The 15,144-nt window shown below is 43.3% G+C and overlaps 1 protein-coding gene across 4 annotated transcripts in view; it reads right to left on the reverse strand.

The window, feature by feature from the left end:
• Positions 1-14,923, reverse strand: part of DMXL1 (Dmx like 1) — a 136,172-nt gene extending 121,249 nt beyond the window's left edge. For all 4 annotated transcript variants that reach the window (XM_006134494.3, XM_006134492.4, XM_075931962.1 and 1 more), the window contains exon 1: positions 14,631-14,923. In XM_006134494.3, the coding sequence (XP_006134556.1) occupies positions 14,631-14,717 (87 nt within the window). In that variant the 5' untranslated portion in view covers positions 14,718-14,923. The remainder of the gene's footprint in view (positions 1-14,630) is intronic.
• Between the last annotated feature and the right edge of the window lie 221 nt (positions 14,924-15,144).

Below are 15,144 nucleotides of genomic sequence, written 5' to 3' on the forward strand. Positions count from 1 at the left end.
AGCCATTACAGCTCCCATTGGGCCACATTGTGGATCTGGCTGCTTGGCAGGCCAGAAATGACTGCTGGGCTGTATTTTGCCCACCCCTGGTCTTACCACTATGCTCACATGTTTGTTAGCTACATTTTTATGATTATTATTGAAAAAAAAATTAAACCTAATGTTGAAGTGCATCCTTGTAATTAGTATTCAGTGGACGCCCCTGGAAGGGGCGGGGCCAGGAGACTTCCCATACTCCTCCACCCAGGGACTCTGATTGGCATCGGGGAGCATTTGAAGTCTTTGCCCTGCTGCCTAGAAAAAAACACCAGCTATTGTGAACAGGGCCTGGGGGAGGGAAGCACTGTGAGGTCTTCACTCCCCGCTGTTTTGAACAACTGCCATGTGCCCCTGGCAGCAGGAGGAGACTTTGTGCACTCCTGTGTCCCCAGTCTTGAGGCCAGGGGAACATCAGGGCTGCCATGGTCAGATCAACTGGCTTGGTGGGCCAGATCCGGCCCACCCTGTGTTGGCATGAATGCACCTAGACCAAGGTCCCAAAGGACCAGTAACTGAGGAGAAAGCTGTAGCTAATTACCATGAAAAGAAAAGTTTTCAGCTTCTCAGCTCCTGGCAGACCATACTATTTGGTGAAGTAGATGCAAAGCTGACATCCCAATTGTGCAGGCAGGGGTACTCTGCTCTTTGACCCCTTGACTAACAGAGACATACAGAAAATCTCTGCTGGAGACATGCCTCTGACATTCCTTTACTACTGCTGCCTTGGTTTGACAATACCTGTTTTGAGGAGCTACAGTTACGCAGTACTCTAACTGACAGGACATTTAGCAAATACAGCTAAGAAGGGTTATCTGAAATACTGAATTACTTTGCACTCACCAACATTTAACTGAAAGCAGGGAGTGCATGATAATCATCTAGTCACGTAAAAGTTGCAGTGCAGTGGTCTTCTGATGTTATATGTATGTTTCAAAATGTGTGACTAATTCAATGCTGACAACAACATGAGATGCCCTTAGAATATTGCTCAGCATAAAAGAGTATTTGTTGACAGGTTAAGATGAATACCTAAAAGGAAAGACCCTAGCACACTTAAGAGGAACTTGTCCCACACAGGCAAAAATAATCTTCTACACACTTTCATAAGACCACTGCTGAGAAGCCTGTTATGGAAAGGCAAAAAATCAGAGTGAAAGCCACTCTTGTACCTCTAAAACAAATTAAAAGAGAAATTGTTGCACTGGAAGGAACAAGAACTGGAGGGACTTTATAACAAGTTGAAGGTTGCTAGAAGCAAAACAGCCCTGTTTCCTGATCAACAGACCCTATTTGTAACCAAATAACCCTATAGGGCTGGTCTGTCTCAAGAACTGCAGTAAAAGAATCAAGACCAACATGTTAGGTTATGTAGACATAAACAATACTTTTTGTCAAGACATGTAATGCAACAACAGATGGCACTTAGCAAAGGAAGTTTTAACCATGAGCCCGTACTAAAAAGGAATGTAGTGAATCTGTAGTAAAAACCAAACTTCAAAACTTAAGAAATCTGCACGAACCTACAGCAAAAGTAGGGATATGAAAGACTAGTCGACTATCAAATAAGCAAATGCTTATAGCATAGCCTGTCAACTAGTCGCTTCCCCCCATACCTTGCTGCTTTAATCAGAAAGAGGCAGCAAGCAGGAGGGAGGGAGGAGTACTTCAAAGCAGCAGTGCCACATGGAGTCTGGGGCCAGACCCTGGGGTCCACACAACACTGCCTCTTTGAAATGCCATGTGCAGCCCGGGGATGCCCATGCTGACCCCGAGCTCCGTGCGGTGCTGCTGCTTTGAAATGCTCCCCCCAGCTTTTCAAAGAGGCAGCGTCGCATGGAGCCCAAGGTCAGTGGGGGTGTCCCCAAACTGACCTCACATGGTGCTGCCGCTTTGAAACGCTGCGAACAGCCTGACACTGGGCTCCCCACAGCATTTCCAAGCAGCGGCCCCCAGCTGACCCCAAGCTCCACACAGCGATTTCACTGTTGAAGTTTAGCAACAGTCCTAGAACTGTTGCTACACTTCAAAGGAGGAGGTGCCCTATTGACTCATCGAATAGTTGATGTAAAATGCATTGACTATTCGATTAGTCAATTACTCGTAATTTAACATCCCTAAACAAAAGTTGTTGTTAGGTCCCATCTTCATGTCCTTACACTTTGCGCTATTAAGTTTCATCCCATTTTTATTACTCCAGTTTTCAAGGTCTTCCAGTCCTTCTTGAATAATATTTTTGTCTTTTCCATATTGGCAAAACCTCCCAACTTTGTGTTATCTATTAATTGTATTAGTACACCGTCACTGTACTCTCAATGCCAATACCAATTATGCTATCTTTCCTCTTGATGTTCATTCTGCTACCCTTTGCTGTATCCTTTCTTGATTATTCTCCCATTCAATATTAAAATCATTCATAGAAAGTACATGAGCATCTCCCAACGGTCTCCCCCAAATTCTTAGTTTTAAGCTCTTTTAATCAGTTGTTACATCCCCCTCCCAGAAGTTTATTTTATTCTCTACTCTGGTGGAATTCAATCCATGAGAAGAGTCTTCCAGCCATGAATACTTTCTAATAGCATCCCACAGCCCATCTTTTAGCTTGACCCAAGCTATCTGCTTAAAATGCTGATCTTGTCTCACTTTTACTCTCCTCCTTTAGGGATGGGCAGAATTCCACTGAAGATCACCTGAGCCTCCATTTTATTAAGTATCTTGCCACGCCAAGCACTGTCTCCCTCAACGTGTTCTAATGACAATCTAACAGTATCGTTTGTTCCCACAATATGAAGAATGAGTGGATTCTTTCCTGCTCACATTGGGATCCTCTTCAGTCTCATGTCCACAGCCCATATCTTAGCTCTTAGAAGAAAGTACATCGGCTCTGGTGACAGGCCTCTATGTAGTTCTTAGTTAGTCACGCAACCATGCGGCTTCCTAGTTGACATTATTCTCAGTCTTTTTTGTTCTTCTGTCTGCAAGTCCTTGTCTCTGTATTCCAGTAACGTCCTTTAGAAATCTTGTTAGTACAACAAGCTCCTCAAAACTCACTTTCTGTGCAACCGACTTTGTCTTAATTTTTTAATTAGTGCCTCAACTAGGGATGTGAATGGGTGATGCTCACTGGGTACCAGTTAACCAGTATCTGGAAGCATCCTGCCAAAGGCAGATGGCTGCTCCAGCTCTGTGGGGGGGGGGGGGGGGGGGGGGGGGGGGGGGAGGGGACAGTGAGAGCAGAAGTTGGCCACCCCTCACGCAGGGGGTTGGAAACAAAAGCCAGCTTTCCCACACATGGAGTTGTCGGGGGGAGGGCATGTTGAGGGCATGAGCAGAATCCTCTTTAATTGGTTAACCGGTTAAACCTAAGGTTTAACTTGTTAACTGATGAACCAGGATTTTACTTCCCTAGCCTCAATAGGATCATCAAGTTTATACCTTATGCTTTTGTACTTATAGATCCGCAACTGTTTTCATTTTCCACCAATTGTTAATAGTTTCTCCTTGATTTACATGCCAAGAACTGAGTTCAAGATTCACCATTTCAACAACTTCACCAACACCTAAAATACTATGACGAATGCAGCTCCCTACAATCTTTTTCCCCAGTATAAGATCTCTGAATAAGCAGGGCTATACCAGGAAAGTTCTTCTAGTATAAACTAGGTCTAAGTTTTAGTGACGTGTCTACAGCAGAAAGAAACTAACTAGTTCTAACAAGTATAAAGCCTTTCAATTCACCTTTAAGTTTAAAATATCCTGGGTTATTTGTGGAGTAGTCTTTGCAATGAAACACAGATATTGTTGACATTATCATGCTCTTGGTATGTTTGTTAAACAATGTTTTTAAAGCCAGTGAAAAAATGCTAACAAGGAAAAACCAGTTACAGCCATGGAAAAAAGGATTTTACTAGCTGATGACTTCCCACCACATATCTGGCTTTAGAAAATTTAACATCTTTCTGATAGTACTGGAACCTGGAAGTGCTCCAGCCAGCCGGACAATTGGAGCTGCTCTGTCCCCGACTTCTCCAAGTCCGCCACTGGTCAGTTTCAGCAGCGGTGGACTTGGGGAAGCCGGGGGCAGAGCAGCTGAGGAGGTGCTGCCGGGTTGGTCCCATAGTGCCACCCTCTCCCACGCTGTGCAGTTCCTCACTGACCCCCAGACTCCTCATAGCCCCCCTTCGGGTACTCCGGCATATCTGATAATCCGGCACCCTCTGGGTCCTAACGCTGCTGGATTATCGGAAGTTTACTCTAATTTGCATCTGGTATTGGATTCTCATCTCCTTCCTGTTAGTTCTTATCCAGCTTTCAGCTATTTTATCCCTGCATCCTAAGTTTCTTGAGAGAGGATTAGTAAATGTTTTCCTTTGAAGATAACAGTTCTATAAAATTGCCTCAGAGTTAACAGAAGATATTAGCCAATAGTTTAACTGCTACAACTTTTTTCTAAAGTGAAAATTTCACCCAAGTAACTCACACATAAGAGTGTATTTTCTATGGGCTCATTCAAATACTTGTAAGCGTTAAAGGTTATGTTCAGGATTTTTAAAAAATATAACTGTATACTTGCAGCTAAAAATCATCTACTAAAACAACTACTTTCTGTATGCTAACATCAAGAAACATGGTGCATAAAATAAAAGGCTCCTTTCCTAAGCATGGAACCGACTGACAAGTAACTTTCAGAGTGATAGGCAACTAGCACATTAGGCAGGTTACTCCCAGGAGAATAGCAATAGAATCTTCATGCCAAGCAATGCATTATCTATGGTTTCTCATTTAAAAACAGAGTTTTTACAAATACGGTTACAAATGTTTACAAGCCTGCAAAATGAGGCTGCCTTAAGTACCAGACTACAACTACATGCATCTTTAAGAAGGATTCTCCTGCCCCTTTTTAAAAAGAATCCTCCAAGTGTATTGAAAAGTTACTGGAAGAAAAAAATGTGTGAAGTGTAAATTATCATGTACTTCAACCAGGAACAAACCTGTACACCAGAATTCTCCTATCTATTGGGCTTTCAAATGACATGAAGTCCCTATTTTTGTTGAGCTAAACAAAATGACCCCTTAATTGTTACTAGTCTGTCTGAATATTGCTTGTCCTGCACCACAGATGAATCCAAGCGTGGCAGAAAGTTTAAAAGTTTATCTAACTGTTCCAGAGCAATAAAACAACAAACAAGCTAACATTAATGTTCCAAAGCTCAGTCATGATGAATAGTTATTAGACAGAATTCAGGCAAGGCTATTTATTAAATGGTTCTCCTTACTCATATGGTAATTCCTTGTATATTTTTTATTTTATATTTTTCTCCTTCTACCTCATGTCAGACAAACAAACATTTACCTTGAAGCATTAATCATCTTTTTTATGCTAAAAAACCTCATGAGACTGCATGAATCAATGCAGTATTCTCTTTTCTCCAAAATTATATGTAAAATTTGACATTTTAACAATAATAAATTAACAAGTTTGTAAAATGCATCTTTGAAAGAAATGACTAAATAACGAAAATATTGTTGGTGTGGCTCCATTTAAGTGACCATTCCAATTATTAAGAAAAAACATAATGAAACAGATGTTTCTTCTCCAGCAAAGCACTAGCACTAGATTAGAGAAATATCGAGCATTCAGATTACCAGGTCATTTGCTTTTATGTTTCCAGAAATCTCTTAATGACTACTAGAACTTTCAAGTTCCTCCTAACTCTAATTTGAACAATTTTTATACATTGCAGAGTTAGCAACTATAGACACACAACAAAAGCATGAGTTACAGGGTGAAGATTTTTTAAAGTACTTAAGAGTCACTAAACGTAAATAAAGTATGCACTTGGAAAGCCATTAAAAAAAAGACAGTGGTGACAGTATGATTGCACAACTTGAGATAACATGTTGAACAATGATTCTGTCTTCAGATATTAAAGAAGCATCCACAATGAGTGAAAGGTAATACTTAATCTTACTGAAAATGAAAGTAGGTTGCAAAGAAACGAAGCTAGATGAACATGCATGTTATTTCAGTTAAGTGCCTCAGTTGCTGCCTTACACACTTAAAGGTACTTAGCAACAGAGAATTAGTACTATCCATGATAGCATATACTCCTTGTATTTCTTTACTCAATTCTCATCTTATGTGTACTGAAGCTAAAAATAGCCAATATACATTAGGCTTCATAGTTGTCTCCTTTTGTAACAGCTCTCTGTTCTAAGTAGGGATGTCAATGTGTAGATGACTACAGAATTAACTGATAAGTATCGGTGAATTTTGACTACACCCACTCCCCCTACCCTGTTGCCTCTGTATCAGAGGCAGCGGGGAGGGGAGAAGAGAAGCAGGAGCTGGTACCTCTGATGAGCTAGCTTAAAAGCTGGCTCCCCCAAGAACACCAGAAACACCCCCACAGAGGCAACAGTGTGTGGGGGAAGCTGAAGCCAATATGCATGTTTTTCAAGCCATCTCCCCATGTGTATTGGTTCCCGCAGACCTGCCTGCCCCCTACCACATTGCCTCCCACAGAGGCAGTGGGGGGGAAGGGAGGTCGGAACCAGCTTAAAAATCCATTAGAGGTAGCAGCGTGGAGATTGTAGGGTAGGGTAAGGGAGGCTGCCACGAAGCAGCCTCTGTTGGCAGGGGCAGGTGGGTCCTAGCTCTCCTCGTGCAGAGGCTGTTCTGCATCCCACGGATCAGCCTCAGTCCATGTCAAGCCTGCGCCTGCTGTGTCTGTTCTGCAGCAGCAGCCCTTGTCCGCAGAGAATCGAAGCTCCCCGCATACAGAGGATGATTCATGGCAAGGACTGCTACGGTCAGGACCAGCCTCTGTCCATGGGGAGCTTGGACTCTCCGGGTATGTCTAAACTAAATGGCTCCATCGATGGAGCCATGTAGATTAGGCTTATCGGCAGAGGGAAATGAAGCCGCGATTTAAATAATCGCGGCTTCATGTAAATTTAAATGGCTGCCCCGCTCTGCCGATCAGCTGTTTGTCGGCAGATCGGGGCAGTCTGGACGCTCCCCTGTCGACATGAAAGCCCTTTATCGACCTCCCCGGTAAACCTCACCCTACAAGGCATAACGTGGAAGTCGATAAAGGGCTTTCAGGTCAGTGCAGGAGCGTCCAGACTAGCACGCTGAGCCGACAAACAGCTGATCGGCAAAGCGGGGCAGCCGTTTAAATTTACATGAAGCCGCGATTATTTAAATTGCGGCTTCATTTCCCTCTGCCGATCAGCCTAATCTACATGGCTCCATCAATGGAGACATGTAGTTTAGACACACCCTCCGTGAACAGAGGTTTCTGCAAACCCACACTTCCACCTCTGTATCCGGGGTAGCAGGCAGCTGGTCTGCATGGGGAGCTTTTAAACTGGCTCCCTTTGGTCACCGGCTCCTGCCTGCCACCCCATGCTGCTGCATCTGATACATAGGCAGCAGGGGGCTCCACCAGAGTGGGGCTGGGAGCGCACTGACTGCTGGCCCTGTCACTGGGAACTGCTGAATAGCCGTGTAACTACTAAGATTTCATGCACTTATATATCTAACATCCTTAATTCTAAGTCCTTAACTTTTTGACCCTTCTTTCAAAACCCATGATTGTATGCTACACTGTGCCTGGTCTCTCTAACGTCTACTGATCTCCAGTCCATATACCAAGACTTGAATCCTTCCTTGGTTGTGTTCCATCAACAATCAGTGCAAGAGACTCAGTATAGCTCTCAGGTCTCCATTGTATATAGGTATACTCACATAGCACAGCCTCTCACAATTTGTGTTCAATTGGAGCAAACTTGCTTAGATATTTCATCTCTTAGCACAGTGTTCACCCGCTGACCATCTCAACAACTTCATTTGGACAACATACCCATTTCTTTTCTAGTGGCCTGCCAAATCCCTGTTCTGTACATTAGGATGGGGACAAATTACAGTTTTATACATTCTACCTTTTAACTTTATTGACATGTCTTTATCACAAAGAACTTGGGTTTACTCCAGCAATTTGCACTGAGGAACTTCAGTATATCCCCAGGCACCACTTAGGGTATTTAAATTATTTCTCTCCCCTTAAGTTTTCTTCCAGTAATATCCTTTATGTTGATTGCTTCTTCACTCTTCAGAGCAAATGATTATAAGTCCAAAGTTAAGTCCAGCCTGCTCAAAACTAAGTTGCCATTGTTCAAAGTTGGCTTACAGTCTTAATCTTCTGCATATATCACATATCAGCAAACAGCATGTTCTAAGGTGAATATAGTCTTACTTATATTACATGCAAGACAACTCCAAACAAAACAAAAAAGGGCTCAGTACTGACCTCTGATGCAGACCAACATTTATTCAAAATTCTCTACTGTGTTATTTAGTGTTTGATTACAGTAGTAACTCTACCATCCCTACACTGGACAAGATGACCATATCCTTGTACTCTGCCACAAACTCCAAACTAATTCTCTTGATACACAATGGCCGCTTTCTTTTTTGTAATGACCAGTTGCCATCTCTTTTCTGAACTTTTCTATGAGGATTCATAGTCCAACTGTGCTCCTTCCCTGCTTAAATACACACTGACCCTTCCAAATTTCAGCTATTTTACAATGATAGGAGATACTGCATTTTGTATTAATTATCTCCTTTAGGTTTAAAATATGAGAAAATGCCTCATGAATGGTATAAAAGCTTTGAGATGTGTTTTTAAGAAAATCATTGAAAAAACTTGGAATTGTGAGATACTTGATGTGTTCCCTTCCCAATAACTTCAATGCATCCGTTGTATGTTATCTGGAAAAGATGATTTTTTTTTCTATTTTCTGAAGTTCCTCTGCAGCCTCTTCCCCCTTGTATACAGTCCCATCCTAGTGTTATCTGTTCTTAATTCCTCTTCAGTTCTCCTCATTCATCACTCTTTCAAAATAATCACTCCGAACTTTCACTGATTGATTCATTTGTAATACAGCATAATCATTTCTAATATCAGCAAATTGATTCACATGCCTCCTCATTTTCTTTCTTGCCTTGACAAGCCTATAGGTGATTTCTTCTCCACCAGAGCAAAAACCCTGCATGGAAACAAATTTATATCCACATCTAATCCATGGAAGTGCTCAGCGGATAACCATAGATTTGCACAGTTCTACTCAGGTCCCCCACATCTATTACATAATTCACCATACACCATACTTTTATCTCTTGCAGCACCTTTTTAGGCTTACTTTTTTGCCTGCAGATACACCGTTATCACTACTCAAGTCAACAGCTTGCTCTTTTTTGAATGTCTGCTTCTCCCTCCCCTTCCCCACAAAGATTCTTTAAACTTGAGGATCTCAGGATTCTTAACTTGAGGATTATTTAGGCTTCACAAGTGTTCCACAAAGTTACTGTTAAATTCTGCCTTTATTTCCAGGATATATTTTTGTAAACTTCAATTATGAACCATAACTGTAAGCTACATTTAGGCTGCTTCCTCCTTAGTATTAAGATTTTTCTTTAAAAAAAAAAAAAATCAGGAAACTATTATTGAAGTAGATCTATTTTAAGAGCTAAAGATTCTTCTTCTGTAGCAAAATATCAAAGTTAGCCCAAATATTTCTACGTACTATTTGTCAACTGAAAAATGTAACTTCATAACCTTTTTACCGGTGTTTTGTAGCCTTCAAGTAATGTGCATCTTGGAGATGCAAACATGGCCTGAAAGTTGAAACCAGTAATTATTATTTTAGAGCTAACAAAAGGTAAAGCACAAGAAAAATATGCATCTGAAAGAAACGAGCATGAGCACTTGCACACTAGGGGTGTGTCTAGACTACAGGGTTTTTTGAAAAAATGGCCTTTTTTCGAAAAAACTTCGCCTGCATCTAGACTGCCACGTTCTTTCAAAAGTAAACTGAAAGAACATGGCAGTATTTTCAACTGTGGAAAACCTTGTTTTACGAGGAATAACTCCTTTTTTCTAAAGTGCTCTTTTGAAAAAAGGCACTATAATGCAAATTGTGCTTTTTCAAAAGAGAGCATCCATACTGCCTGAGTGCTCTCTCTCGAAAAAGTGGCTTGTTTTTTCGAAAGCACTGCTAATCTAGACACTCTTTTTCAAAAGAGGCTTGAAGTCTAGATGTAGCCTGGGAGATAAGAGGAGAAAGCCAGGGCTGGACTTGCACAGCCGGGGTTGGGGCAAAGGGCCAAGGCCAGAGCTTCACAGCCAGGGACAGAGCTCCATGGCTGCTGCTGGGGCTGGAACTCCATGCTGTGCTGCCAATTCCCCCCTCACACACACAAGGTTGCTGGTGCCCTCTACCACGTTCCTACCCTGCCACCAGATATCCCCCTTCCTGGGCTCTGTGATCTAGAAACATCCGCGGTCCATGCCACACCATGGATGTTGTTGGACCAGAGTGTCCTGGTTAAGGGAGGTACAACCTGTAGTATGTTTTGAATCGCTGATACTAAGAGCATACAAGTCAAGGAAGATTTGTATTGAGAACCTATGAAGTAGAGTATAACCCATCTGGTGGCGGGATTGTCCAGGTGTTTGAGTCACACATACCCTATCATTTCCATACTGCTAGTATGAGAGACTTCAGGCTGATTATACTTATGCTTCACCAAGGCCATTTTCCTGAAACCTCTTCTCAACAACATAGGCAATCTTCTTGTTCTGCAATTAGCATCAAGATTTTTTGGGGATAGTGGAACTATTGGAATACTGCTTATGGACTAAGCACAAGTTGTACAAAAAAAGCATAGCATCCATGAGCTATTTCTATTTGCACCTATTTTCATTTTGCTTTGCAGGACATTTAAAAATTTCCAATGATTAACTGAAAACTCAAGTAAAGCTTCATACTTGCCACACATTTAACTTTTCATTTCTAAGTAACGTAAGGGTATGTTATGGGAATAAGCCAGGGCTACTCAACACGCAGCCCGTGGGTGGGAGCCAAAACAATAAAATAGTCTATATGATGGTCTTCTGTTAATACTCCTTTTAGCAGTTAAATTCCTTGACTGTCATTGCTCATTAAAAGTGCTGTCATATGGGTGAAAATTTCAGTTGTGTTGATGTACCCCCAAGGCTTCTCGAGTACCCCTAAGGGCACTTGTGCCACTGGCTGGGGGCACAGGCAGGCCACTCTCGTAGGCCACTCCAGGGTCCATCCCCCTGCCTTCAGGGGGTCCCTTATCCTGCCTTCCTAATACAGGAGCCTGGATCCATCCCTGGGGCAGTCTGTGTTGGTTGTCCAGTTGCCCCCAGGGCAGCTAAGACTTGAACCCACTACCCTGTGCTCTCCAGGTGAATGCCCTATCCCTTAGGCCATTCCAGGGCTGAGCTGAGCCTACCTGCCTTTGGTGGGTTCTGTGTCCTGTGTTGGCTGTCTGGTTGCTGCCAGGGTGGGTATCATTTTATTAATACCAGCATTACTGATTTAAATGGGGCCAGTGTGTTGTGTAGTCTTGTCTTAATCTTTGTATTCATGCCCATCAGTGTGAAAGAAGCTAACTGCATGTATATGAAACTACACTTAAGTTCAGGCCCTCGGCATGTGCTAAGAGTATCATTATGGCCCCTGGAGCTTCCAAATTTGAGTAGCCCTGGTATAAGCACTATCTGGTAGCGATATAAAAAAAAGGATAGAAAACATGGCTATATTCCAACCCTTGTAAATCAACTGAAAGATGAGCCATTTATTTATGGAAATATAACTAGTGAGATTGACAACATATTTGTAGTTCAGTTTTTGTACTCAAACCAGTGTGGAGAAATCTGATCAAGTTGTATATGAACACCACTACCACAACAACCAAAAACCAAAAAAGAAGCAATGAGTGATATTTTTGTGCTTCAGGACTGAAACTACTAGCTAAAAATTCTATTAATAATATGTGTTCTTGCACACCAAAAACACATAAAAGATGTTTAATGTCAAAACTGCACCTGTACACAAATATTGCACAAATTAGTATTACTCAAAACCGCATATTCTTCCCTCCTGAGAGAAAGCAATCACTTGCAGACCATTATAGATTTCTAAACAGCACAACACATAGGCTATGTCTAGACTGGCCACGTAAGACGGAATAGGCATGCAAAGCAGGCAAGTCAGAATAGGGAAATCCGCGGGGGATTTAAATATCCCCCGCGGGATTTAAATAAACATGGCCGCCGCTTTTTTCCCGGCTTGGGGAAAAGCGCATCTAGACTGGCGCGATCCTCCAGAATAAAGCCCTTTTCCGGAGGATCTCTTATTCCTACTTGCAGGGCTTTATTCCGGAGGATCGCGCCAGTCTAGACGCTCTTTTCCGGCTTTTCCCCAAGCCGGAAAAAAGCAGCGGCCATGTTTATTTAAATCCCGCGAGGGATATTTAAATCCCCCGGGGATTTCCCTATTCTGACTTGCCTGCTTTGCATGCCTATTCCGTCTTACGTGGCCAGTCTAGACGTAGCCTTACATAAATAGGAAAATCTGGAAGGAGAATCCAAATGCAAGTGTAATACTGTAAGATAGTTTTGGATGAAAAAAAGTGATTGAGCCATCTATAGAAAGAGCTTTATTTTGATTACTTTCTCTTTTGTGCAGTACCTTACAGGTTCTGAATCAGCATCTACTCAGGCAAATTTCTGTGATGACATGAAGCCCCGGTTATTTCAATAGAGGTCATTCAGATTAACTGCTTACAGGATCACAGTTTCAGACAGTGAACATGTATGCTGTCTTACAAGGTTATATACAAAAAAAACCTCAGCAGAGGAACACTGAAGCATGCCTAGTAGCCCCAAAGGCTCAACATATGACTAGCAACTAGTCACTCTCCAGCACATTAGGCAGTGCATTAAACTGGGTGCAAGACTGAAAACATCTAATTGTTTACAGCTGTATGCTGATCCAAAATGAAACTGACACAAGTGCCTTAACTCAACTTCGGGCCCTTTCTGATATAGGGGGTACCAAGTAAAACTGACTGGCAGGATGCAACTGTCACAAACCTAAAGACTTTGGTACTGCAATAATATCACTAGCATTATTTAATGGGAAAAACAATGAGAATAAAATATTCAGATGAGGCATCCAAGAGAGCCAAACCAAGGAGAGAGGAGAAATAGATTAGAATAGTTTATATTTAGACCAAAGATTGAGTTCTCTCAACTCCAGAGTCTTGTATGCTGACGATACTTATTCAAATTTATAGCTAGACAAACTCAAATAAAACTCATTACTTAAGAAGGGAAGCTTGGTATAGTGGACTACGGATATTAAATGGATAAAGAAAAAAACCCTTATTTACTGAAAATAAGTACAAATTAGACTTCTATAGTTAAGTGCTGTACACATTTACTTTTCAGCAGCAGGGTGCATGAAAACAGGAAGTTCAGAAATAATAGCTTTAACTTCAATATTTTAGTAGATAAATCAGGGTTATTATATGACAGAAGTAGTGTCCTTATGAACTTTTAAGTATGCTATAAACAGCTCTATTTTTGTGCCACTGAAGGACTTTTTTACATAGCTCTTAGGGAGGTCTACACTGCTGTTTAAGTAGATCTAAGTTAGTTACTTGAGGGTGTGAAAAAGCCTACTCCCCCCAGTGTTTCACACTGTCCACACCAGCACTACGTTGGTAGGAAATGCTTTTACACCAATATAACTTCCACATCTCACCAAGATGGAGTAATTATGAAGACAGCAGAGCACTCTCCTGTTAGCATAGCATGTCTTCTCTGGATGCTCTGCATGGGTGCAGATGCATTCACACAGCACTGTAACGTAGATCTGCCCTTCCTGTCATCTACTCAATGTGAAATAAAACTCAAGCATTAATTTATGCCAGAGTAAGAGAATTTGAAATTTTATCAAAAAGTCATGTTTTCTAGTTGACATTTATGCAATCTGAAGTGTAGGTTCACTTTCTTAATGCAACACATACTTACACATGCAAATCTCTGAAAGACGCTACACCAGTATTTTTAACATAACATTGCTCACAGAGATTACATATATATATAGATAGATAGATCTTATTGTTTTTTAGCTTTACCACAACTATCACTAACCATGTTCTTTAAGGTGTGACCACTCCTTCCTCCAATAGGCAGTTATGAACAGGTGTGCTAGGCTGTAGGCCTTAAACTGTAGAAGCTCTTCAACGCAGGGACTGTGTCATCCCTGCGTGTGTACGTGGACAGTGCCTAGCATACCGTGGGTGTGCTATTGTAATGTATGATAATATCAACAGTAACAGCAGCCAAGAAACAAAGCGTCCCCACTCACCCCATTTCGGTAGCACTTTGATCTCATGAGCTGCATTGTGCTGCTCCCCCGCCTCCCGGGTCATATGTCCCCAGTGCACCTGAACCAGCCCAAGCCAATCCCACCCCGCCCGGACGCATCCAGTTAGCAACCTGGTTCCCGGCGGATAGTTCAGGCCACCCCGTGCCCGGTGCAGAGCGGACGGGGCCCGGGCGGGAGGGCAGCACGGAGCGAGCGGTCACGGGCCCGAGGGGAGCAGCACACGGGAGTAGCCATGGGAACGCTGTGGGGCTGCTGAGGCCCCTTCACGGGCGGCTCGGGGCGCGGCCGGCGGGGCAGCCCGGCCCGGGACTCACCGTGAGCGGCTGGCCGAGGAGGCTCCCCACGGAGAAGCAGTTGTCCCCGGGGTTCACGGCGCCCGTCAGCACCTGGTGCAGATTCATGGCGCAGAGGCGGCGGGGCCCGGCCGGCCTCACTGCACGCGCGCGGGCGCCAGGCTCATGCCCCAGCCCCAGCCACCAGGGAGGCAGCGAAAACTCCGCAGCTGCTGCTCGACCGCTCCAGCTCCCGCGAGCAGGCGAAGGCGGCGGCACATAGCTCGGGGCGGGGCCTCGCAACCCCGCCTCCGCGCGGGACGGGTATCGAACGCAGCGCCCCCCCGCCCTCTTCGCCGGCTACAGCGAAACGCAAGGAGAACGAACTATCGCGAGACTCAAAGAGCAACCACCGAGTTCTGCGAGACTCGGCTGCCGCTGACATTGTGAGTTTTCCTGTAGAGGCGCTTGTCTTTCTCCGGCCCTGGATGTGCGGCAGAAGGTATGTTCTGCGCATGCGCGAGCGCAAGCTTGCCTAGACTGCCAGGCAAAGCGG

The sequence above is a fragment of the Pelodiscus sinensis genome, chromosome 6 (assembly GCF_049634645.1).
Source record: "Pelodiscus sinensis isolate JC-2024 chromosome 6, ASM4963464v1, whole genome shotgun sequence".
NCBI classification, from domain to species: domain Eukaryota; kingdom Metazoa; phylum Chordata; order Testudines; family Trionychidae; genus Pelodiscus; species Pelodiscus sinensis.